The sequence below is a fragment of the Vespa velutina genome, chromosome 6 (genome assembly GCF_912470025.1).
Source record: "Vespa velutina chromosome 6, iVesVel2.1, whole genome shotgun sequence".
Classification (NCBI taxonomy): domain Eukaryota; kingdom Metazoa; phylum Arthropoda; class Insecta; order Hymenoptera; family Vespidae; genus Vespa; species Vespa velutina.
The window spans coordinates 6,793,714-6,803,713 of NC_062193.1; the positions used below are offsets into that span (position 1 = coordinate 6,793,714).

The 10,000-nt window shown below is 40.3% G+C and overlaps 1 protein-coding gene across 5 annotated transcripts in view; it reads right to left on the reverse strand.

Moving 5' to 3' along the window:
* LOC124949980 (fibroblast growth factor 17-like) overlaps positions 1 to 10,000 on the reverse strand; it is a 120,869-nt gene that overhangs the window by 5,872 nt on the left and 104,997 nt on the right. For all 5 annotated transcript variants that reach the window (XM_047495968.1, XM_047495971.1, XM_047495969.1 and 2 more), the window contains 3 exons: positions 9,052 to 9,184; positions 2,204 to 2,310; positions 1 to 1,914 (listed from right to left, as the gene is read on the reverse strand). The exon at positions 1 to 1,914 is cut by the window's left edge. In XM_047495968.1, coding sequence (XP_047351924.1) covers positions 1,399 to 1,914; positions 2,204 to 2,310; positions 9,052 to 9,184 — 756 coding nt within the window. In that variant the 3' untranslated portion in view covers positions 1 to 1,398. The remainder of the gene's footprint in view (positions 1,915 to 2,203; positions 2,311 to 9,051; positions 9,185 to 10,000) is intronic.

Consider the following 10,000-nt stretch of genomic DNA (forward strand, 5'->3'; position numbering starts at 1 on the left):
CTTTTCTTCTTTCTTTCTTTCTTCCTTTCTTTCTTTATTGTTCTCTTAATGTGCGCGCAGCAATGAGCTCGCGCGCGACGCCCCTCTTAAGGAACACCGCGAATCTCTATTACATTTTTTTTTCCTTTTCTCCTCCACTTATATAGTTTAGAGCAAAGAATTATATCGTGCCTCCCTCGATGTCCATTTTCACAAAAATCTTGTCATTTTTTTTTTTTTTTTTTTTTTTTTTTTTTTTTTTTTTTTTTTTTTTAGAATAAAAAACTAATTTGAGAATCCCTGTGTTTAATGGAGGAGAAGAGTTTTTAGAACCGTTGAATCCGTTTGTCGCTTCGTTCAAAAAGGGAGAGGTAGAGGGATGGAAGGAGGAAGGGAGGGAGGGAGGGAGGGGGAGAGAGAGAGAGAGAGACCGCTCGGTGGGAAACGAACGCACGTGCGCTTACCTACGATCGCCATAGCGATTTTTCATTTTCTTTTCTTTTCTTTTCTTTTCTCGTTTTGTTTTTTTTTTTTTTTTTTTTTTCTTTTTTTTTCGGCTAGCGCGTGCCAAACTCTCCGCGCGAAGAAACGAGGCGCGTGCGCGCGCGCGAGAGACTGCCGCGATGATTTAAAGCGCGACGAGAGTTCATCGACTCTTTCTCGCATGCTTCGTCTCTGATTTACTCCTACTTGCCCTAAATGGGTTCAGTCGGGGGGCAAGAGAGGAGTTTCGGAGTCGCGCGAATAATTATTATTGGAGATCGGAGTCGTTGAAGTCGTCCTACGTAATCTTTTTTTTTCTTTTTCTTTTTTTCTTTTTTCTTTTTTTCTTTTTTCCATTTCATATTTTCATTTCTCCTTATATCTTTGCCTTTATCATATTTTCATTCTCACCTACGTAAATCGAGACACGGCTTCGCGCGACCCAAGTCGCGGCTCTTATAAGCTTAATCATATATATATAAATATATATATATATATATATATATATATATATATATTCTCGAAGTCGCGGTGTTTCCGTGTTTCGCCGATTTTTCCTGAAGAATCATACCGAACATGATCATTTGAAGGGAAACAAAAAGGGGCGCCAAAGCGACGTACGTGAGCTGTTCGTTCGGTAGATTAATCTCAGGTAACTCACGGAGGTACGGTGTGTATGTGTGTGTGTATATGTGTATGTGTTTTTTTTTTCTGTGTATAATCGTCATGTATATGTGTATATGTGTGTCTGTGTGTGTGTGTGTGCGTGTTCCTTATATCTTCGTTTAATATGTTTGTGATATTTTATGTGTAAGGCTGGCTTTTATGTGTATTATATTGTGTACGCGGTTTCGTTCGTTCGGATGTGTGTGTGTGTGTGTTTGCATGTGCGAATTAAGGAGGCAGTCTTGATCGGCGAGCCAACGCTTTTCCGGCTCAATACTTGCTGGCCTCGACGAGTAGACGACTCTCGTGTCGTCTTCGTGGCATCGCCGAGTGTTCCTCTTCGTCTTGTCGCATCTTCCAACGATTCGAGTGCCGATGACGATGCGTCGTCGTGTGCCCCGCTGGATGTTGCTGTTGCTGTTGTTGTTGTTGTTGTTGTTGCTGATGATGATGGTGCTGTTGCTGCCTCGCACCATTACTGTCGGCTTGTATCAGCGAGTTCTTCGTCGCCCTCATCGGTGAAGGCTTTCTCGATACCACGTAAGGTTCTCTCGGCTCCATACCACCCATATCCGCGTTCACCAAGTTGTTATGATGGTTTATGTCGGCGTGAGGATTGTATTTGATGAAGTTGAAACATTCCTGCCTACCATGGGGATTCTTCATCGGTTTGCCGAGCTTGTTGAAACCGAGGTATCGCGTATCATCGGCCACGCTTTTGTACCTCAGGTACGAACCGTTGTAGACCTCGTAGAACTGGCACATCGGACCCTTCTGTTTTTTCGGCTATAACAAGAAAAGGAAAGTATGAAGAAGAGGTCGTATCTTTTATAAATGATTAAACATTTAAACGTGACTATTTCAGTGTTTTCTTTGTTCTAGTGATATAAGGTAAAACCTAATTGAAATCTTTATGTTCACAAAATAACAAAGAAGTTACGAGTAGTCTCATTGAAAATGATATTCGCTATACATATATATGAGATAAGCTAAAAGTTATTCGAATACGCGAATACGTGATATATTGTCGAGTCCGCGATGAAATATGTTCGATAATTGGAAGACAAGTAATTACCAGGCCGACGAGTTTCCATCGCTTGTTGAAGCAAATGTATCGCTGGCTTTTCTCCGCGAAGATGTACAGCTTCCTACTGAAGTCCTCGGACTGTGTCGTGAGCTTCTCTGTAACAGAAGGTGGAATAGGGCAAATAAAGAATCGTTGCTTTCGCAGAAGAGAGAAAAAAAGAGAGAGAGAGAGAGAGAAGGGGGGGGGGGGAAGGAGAGAGAGAAAGATAGAAAGAGATTTTGCGGTGCGTCCTTCGAAACGATACACGCGGCAAATGCGAGAGGACAAAGCGAACTCGCTGATGGTGGCCGACTCGAGATGTCTTTCGTGGCATCGGTATGCTGAAGCGTGTGAGCGCGCGCGCACTCATGCTGCTGGCACATTTCTTAGAAGCGAGACCACGAAAGAAAGAGAAAGAAAGAAAGAAAGAAAGAAAGAAAGAGAAAGAGTCCGTGGTTTATGGCGCGAGAGTCGTACTACCTACATCGAGGTACGCTAGCTCACTCGCTCCTACTGTCCCTCTTCTTCCTTCCAGGCACTCTTCGGCACCGTGGAAAGAAGAAAAGCGGCGGCCTGGCCGGTCGGTGCTAATGAAGGAGGCACAGACCGACCGGTGTGTGCTTTGCCACTTAGCGGACCCTGTCGTTCGTGCTTCGACCCCGAAGAGAGTGCACGTCCAACTCCGTACCCTCTGCACCTCTCTCGCTTTTTCTCTCGTACGATCTTTTCTTTTCTATATCCAAACCCTTCTTTCTTGTCTCACTGTCTCTTTCTTGTATTATTACGAAATATACCGTCGTCCAAGAGCCTTCTTTTGTTCCGATCAAGGTAAAAAGGATAATAGGAGTTTTACAGGTGCAACAACAAAGTCCCGGAAGACCTGAGCTTTCTCAAGCTTTATAACTTCTTCTGAGAAGACAAGAGAGAGAGAGAGAGAGAGAGAAAGTGTACGTTGGGTGGTCCATTTGTTCATGGTTTAAATTCGTTTACATTTTTGGCACCGAAGTATCACGTATCATTTGAAACTGTCTCTTAAAGTTATTTACGTTCGTTCAAAAATCTCTAAATTCAGTTTCATTTTCATTAATTAACCCCTACGAAAAATTTAATACGTTTCTTTCGATCGATCCATTGGATTAATACGAGAGAATCTTCTTTTAGAAAAATGGAAGAATGGCAATATGTATGTATGTATCCATGTAGAAATCGGGATATATGAAATTGACAATATCTTGAAATAGTTCACTGCTACATCGCAAGACATTACAATACCGGTAAGTGTTTGGAATTCTTCCATGTATGTCCTGCGGTTTTCGATATCGACTTTGAAGTAATGCCAAGAGGTTCTAAATACCAAAAATCAAAGACCCTTTTTCCTCGTTCGGTTAGCCTCGATACTCGTATATTAAAATTCTAAAAATAAGGATTAACGAGTTTCGATTTAATTTCTAGAAATTGCGAGGACTTTTCGAGAAGAATTTTTGCGACGGGGAACATGACCGAAGAATTTCTTCGTCGTGCTAAAAGAAAGAAAGAAAGAAAGAAAAAAAAGAAAGAGAGAGAAGGACCGAGAGACTCTCTCTCTCTCTCTCCTTCTCTCTCTTGCACTCTCGAAAACTCCACCCCCGTCTCCTTACTGCTTCTGCCCTCTGATCGAAGCCGCCAGGAGATTAGAGGCTGCCAAATGAATTAAAAGGCAATTTTAATCAAAAGCGGGCACCGGCTTTTAGGCACGATTACCCCCGATAATAACCGGTGGGATGGGCCAGCATTCTCATACGAGGAAAAGACCGAGACGAGGAGAGGGAGAGAAGAATGGATCCCATATATTACTTCTACGTGCTTCTCGCGATACGGGAACCGATTTGCCGGTTGGTTATAGGTTCGCAACTGACCCGCACCCTCGAATGAGAACGACGGCCGAGTTCTTTCAACCCTTCGACATCGAAGAAAGGCTCGAAACCCGTCCAAATATTCTTTGCCAGAGTTTTATGTATGTGTACGAGTGGTTTCTTTCTCAAAAACAATATCTATAATAGGGATGATTTAAACGATTGCTTTTTCCTGGATATGAGGGTACCATTGAGAACCACTGGTCCGCCACAATTTCGCGGCGTCGGCGTTATGAAAGCTATAATACAACGCGATATAGCCGGTATACCAAATGCGTAAGCAGAAGAGAAGATGGAGGAGAAGATGAAGAAGAAGAAGAAGAAGAAGAAGGAAAGAAGAAAAGACGCGTATAGCCACAGCTCTTGTTACGAGGGCGCATGTATAATAGCGACCCTGTCATTAACACCTAAACGCACGATTGGTCGATGTGCAACGGCATCGTCCTTCTTGACCAGGAGCAGATAGTACATACATATACCTACACGGTGTACAAACTGGTAAAAGAAAAGAGAGAGAGAGAGAGAGAGAGAGAGAGAGAGAGAGAGAGAGGCGTCCCGGCTCAGATCAAAGGTGCGACAGCTGAAGTCTGGTTTACCGGGTTGACGCGCTAATCACAGCTCGCTAAGACTAAAATAATTAAACTCCAGGTCGGACGAGTGCTGTCTACGCTTGGAATCCTTCCTCTTCCACTATCTCCCAATCCGTATTTTAGTCCTATCCGGTCCGTACGTCCGCGTCCATCCGTCTTTTCCTGACACCCCGTCGGAAAAGCTGGTTCGCGCGAAATTCTTTAAACCTGATCTTCTCCACTGTGTCCTCACGGACGGGTATGTTAATCGATCTTACCAGCTGTCGTAGCAAGAGAAAAAAAAGCAAAAAAAAAAAAAAAAAAAATAGAAAAGAAAAAAAAAGAAGAAAGAACATTATAGAAAGGAAAATGCATTCCCTTCCTCGTATTCTTTCGAACAACTCCAACCAACGTTCCTTCGAGACCGTTTTAGATAGCTTAGGAACGCCCCATCCGATCGCTCGGGGTGGTCGTCGAATAACTTCGAGTCGATTCGTAAGTCGAGATTCGAACAATGAAGACAACCAATTAGTGGCTCTATCGCTTCCACACGATGGAATGGAGCCTCTCTTAATCGGGACTCGTTGAATAGACACAATCTCTCTTTCTAACAGGTAGTATCTCTTCGAGTTCAGGATCAGAGATATATTTCTTTTTTTCTTTTCCTTTGTCCTTTTGCTTTTTCGATTCGTATAATTAAAGGACAAAATGATTATTAAAGCAGCAAAACGAATGAATTTGACGAGTTGTTTTTTTTTTTTTTTTTTTTTTTTTCGTTTTTGCTTGAAAATCTTTTCGACGAACTTTTTTAAAGGAAGATCAATTATTTCTCTCGTGCTTTCCGTACGAGGAAGTTTTCGTAGTGATCTACGATAGAAGAAAAAAAAAAAAAAAAAAAAAAAAAAAAAAAAAAAAAAAGGAAAAAAAAATGACTGGGACGGCCCTTTGAGATTAATGTGGAAACGTGATCGTAAAAAAGACTTGCGGCACCTACTCTTACGTCGCGGTAAACGACCACGGAAACTATACTCGAACGACCGCAGGCACGCATCCGCTTTCGCCGGTACGACAACAACTATAACGAAAGAAAAGAAAGAGAGAGAGAGAGAGAGAGAAAAAAAAAAGATATAAGTGGCACTCAACAACATTGATTTCTTTTGTAAATCAAACGATCCCTATGTCTTTGTAATAATAATAATAGTAATAATAATAATGATAATATTAAAAAAAAAAAAAAAAAAAAAAAAAAAAAAAGAAGAAGAACTGACTCGAACGAGTTAAATAGTGAATGACATCGATTTCAAACATTACGTAGAACAATGTCTTATCTTTCATAAAGTCACTGTCATTCATCCGATGACGTTCTCTCTTCCGGAGCTTATATCGAGCTCGTCCGACGTTCCTTCTAAGGTAAATCGATACCACCCGGCTGTCTTTAGCACGGAGAGAAAACTGATGCCAGCTTGGCGATGGACGGACGGTGACTCATATGTCGTTACGATGACGGAGATCAACGTCTACACTATATTCCTACAATATGATTCTATCGTGTAGACTGTGTATCATTCTACGTAGATCTATTACTGAATTTCTCTTATCAAATGAGACAAAAGAATAATAATAATCATAATAATAATAATAATAATAATAAAATAAGTAAATAAATAAGTAAACAAAAAAAATAAGGAATAAAAGAAATAAAAAGGAGAAGAAACAAAGAGAGAGAGAGAGAGAGAGAGAGAGAGAGAGAGAGAGAGAGAGATGGAGAAACAATTGGAATGCAAAATTGAGAAAGGATCCCACGGTACGTCACGATTCTCTCATTCCGTTCCGTAAGAGAAGCAATGCTGTTGTCGGCGAGAGATAGAGATAGAGAGAGAGAGAGAGAGAGAGAAAGAGAAAGGCTTAACGGGAAAGAAGGTGGAGAGAAGTAGGTGGTAGAGGAGGAGACGAAAGAACGTGATGGATCTCGGGGAGGTGCAGACGCGGCGTAGCGTGCGGCGCGAAAACTGGCTCTTCTGTTTACACAAGCCTTCAACTTCTTCCCTCCTCCTCTCAGTTCTTTCTCTCTTGCCATCTCTCTCTGTCTCTCTCTCTCTCTTTCTCTCTCTATCTCTCTCTTTCTCTCTTAACACGGAGTCCGCGGAGGGCGGACGGTTCTGCCGTTCTTCTCTCCTCCTTCACTTTCACATGCACGCCAAGAAACGGTTCTCGAGATTGCATTGGAATCGAGAACGCTCCTCTCCGAGCATAATATACTGACTAAGGAAAGACAAGACATCTTGGTATTTCGACGTGAGAGAATTCAGGAAGATAACGATGATAATCGATTTTCATTCGATACAAGTAACATCGTATCGATTCTGAACAGGGAATGAATGAGCGTTATCTTCTCTTTTTTTTTTTTTTTTTTTTTTTTTTTTCACCAAAAGGAGACCACGTAGAACGATAAAAAAAAGAAAGCTCGAGAAAAAGGAGAAAATAAAAGGAAGGATAAAGAGAGAAGGGAAGAAGAAAAGAAAGAAAAAAAAAAAAAAAACAAAAAAGAAGAAGAAGAAGAAGAAAAAGAGAAGAAACACACATTCCGGGAAACGATCCTACGCCGTGGTTATTTCTATCGATGGTCATTCGTAAAGGATAAGTTTTGACATTTACGAGTAATCAATTCGCGATAAAGATACGCTTTTTCCAAATGCTTGTCGTCCCAAACGATCTAGGTAACTCTTTTTTTTTTCCTCCGTTTAAAAGAAAAAAAAAAAAAAAAAAAAAAAAAAAAAAAAGAGAGAGAGAAAGATCAGAGTCACGGATTCTATGAGTCCAACGAATGTGAATTACGACGAAGGAAAAGCGGCGTATTCGAATGCCGGTCAATAAATAACACTCCTTCGAAAAGAAAAAGAACGAATGCGATAGAGAGAGAAAGAGAAAGAGAAAGAGAAAGAGAAAGAGAAAGAGAAAGAGAAAGAGAGAGAGAGAGGGAGAGTTAGACGTAAACAGTGTCTAGTCGAAAACAATAGCGACTAGACCGATTTAAAAGGAGCATCGTTACTCATCTCGACTTTGGCTCTTTAAAAACTATTACTCCCTTCCTTTAAAGAGTACCATCTCTTCGTCTCTGTCTTCTCTTCGCGAGAGGAAAAGGGCGCTGCCCTTTTTCCATTCTATCAAAGAAGATGACTGCCCTCTTCTCGGTGTTATTAGCGAAGATGAGATTTCTCTGACGCGGATTATCGCGGATCCTTATCTCGTTAATTTTTCCTTTTTCTTTTTCTTACCCGACGTCTTGTATCGCTTCGAAGAAATTACGGAAAAAAAAAAAAAAAAAAAAAAAAATAAATAAAAAGAGAGAGAGGGGGGGGGGAAAGGAGGGAGAAACGAAATACGTTGATTCACTTTAACTCGATCGACGTGAATTATCATTCTTATTCCATGTAAGAAATAAAGATCTTTCGGGTGTATTCGAAGAATTCGAATTTGTTCTTTTAAATCTTGAGAATCGATACCACATGCTCCGTCCGATACTATCTTTGGTTATTAGCTCGTAAAAGCTACGCTTTGGGACGAACAAGAGAAAGGGGTAGATAAAGGATAAGAGGGATAAAGAGCTTCTCTCTCTCTCTCTCTCTCTCTCTCTCTCTCTCTCTCTCTCTCTTTCTTTCTCTCTTTCGCTTTTGCTCTCTCTTTCTTGGTAGCCAAAAAAGAGAGATAGAGAGAGAGAGAGAGAGAGAGAGAGAGAGACAGACAGAAGAAAATATAAGTCCTCGACCCGAGCTCGAATCGATAAGAATCGCAGTAAATTAAGATCTTTAATGCCGGCGATCGTCGACGTTTTAACTCCTTTTCTTCGTCAGCTCTTCGAAAAATTTTTACGGAACCATCGATTCGTAAGATAAACTCCCTCATTGCCTCTTGCTACCTCGAAACTTTCGATTGGATTCGATTAACTAATCATAAGATAGCCACACGCATGCATGTGCTTCATCTCACTTCGAAATCTATAATCATTATAATAAATTGATGAATTTATTATTATTATTATTATTATTATTATTATTATTATAAGAATATTAATAATATTGAAATAAATTTGATCGTTTGATACGCGAACTTTATTGATTATTTTTGAAATAAAATTAACGATCCGAATCACTGAATGTTAAATTAAATAAGAGAAAGAAAGAAGAACAAGAAGAAGAAGAAAAAAAGAAAAGAGGAAAAAAAAAAGAAAGGAAAAATGAAGAACACAAGTTTCTTCCCTCTTCTTTTTTTTTGTTTTTTTTTTTTTTTTCTTCGTCACAATCGTTTATTAAGCCGCACCGTCATTAACGAAGGAATCGTTAGAGGAAGATGTTAGTCGAAAGAAAAAAGGTTGAAAAGATGAAAAGCTTCCACTTACGGTAGGGTGCATTGTCATCGCTGCGTCCCACGGCCTTGATCGAGCGGCCCATTACGGTAACATTGCCGCTGCTGCAAGTCGAGTAGAGACTCACGGAGCGCACCATCGCCGGTACCGCCCCGCACATCACCACCTGCAATTACAAAAGGGTACTCTTATGTCTTCCGAAAGCGAATAATCCCATCGTGGAAGGGCACTCCGAGGTAACAACACTTCGAGATAAACACAGAAGAACTATACTTTATTGCTTTTAAGCGCGTGCCGATAACTATAAACGTCATTATCTAACTTACATTTATCTTTCGTTTATTTCTGAAACATTACAAATGTATATAATAAAATTTGTCAATTTGATATAAATTAAAGAGGAAAATAATTTTATTCATTTAAAATTATTTTAAGAAATATTGTATAACTTTTAAGGATCTACAAGAATAAACGTTCTAAGTCGTTAAAATATATTGGCGAACCTTGGCCGTTTATTTTACGCGAACGAACAACGTACATTTATACGATCTCTTAGTTGAGAGACATCAGTTCGTCGACTCTTCTTCGTCTTTCTGGTTCCTTGTACGGATTCGAAGACGCTTAGACCGAGCAAATAACCGTCCATGTCCGAGGAAAAAGAAGAAAAGTAGAATGGGGAGGATCGTTAACGAGCAGACACGAGCCGTCCATTAATGGCACTTCTGATAATCACCTTTCGTTTATTTCAAAACTGGCGCCATAACAATGTTATGAGGCCAACCGGCTCGCCATACGGCACTTCGTTCCATCTAATTAACCAAATTGAAAGTACCTCGTGGCTTGTTGCAACGCGAATAAAACAACGTTATATTGTTTTGCTTCTAAACGTACGTCAGACAAGATGTGCGTTTTAATGCGAAGAAGAAAAAAGAGGAGGTAAGGAAACAAAAAAAAAAAAGAAAAAAAAAGAACGGCATTTCAA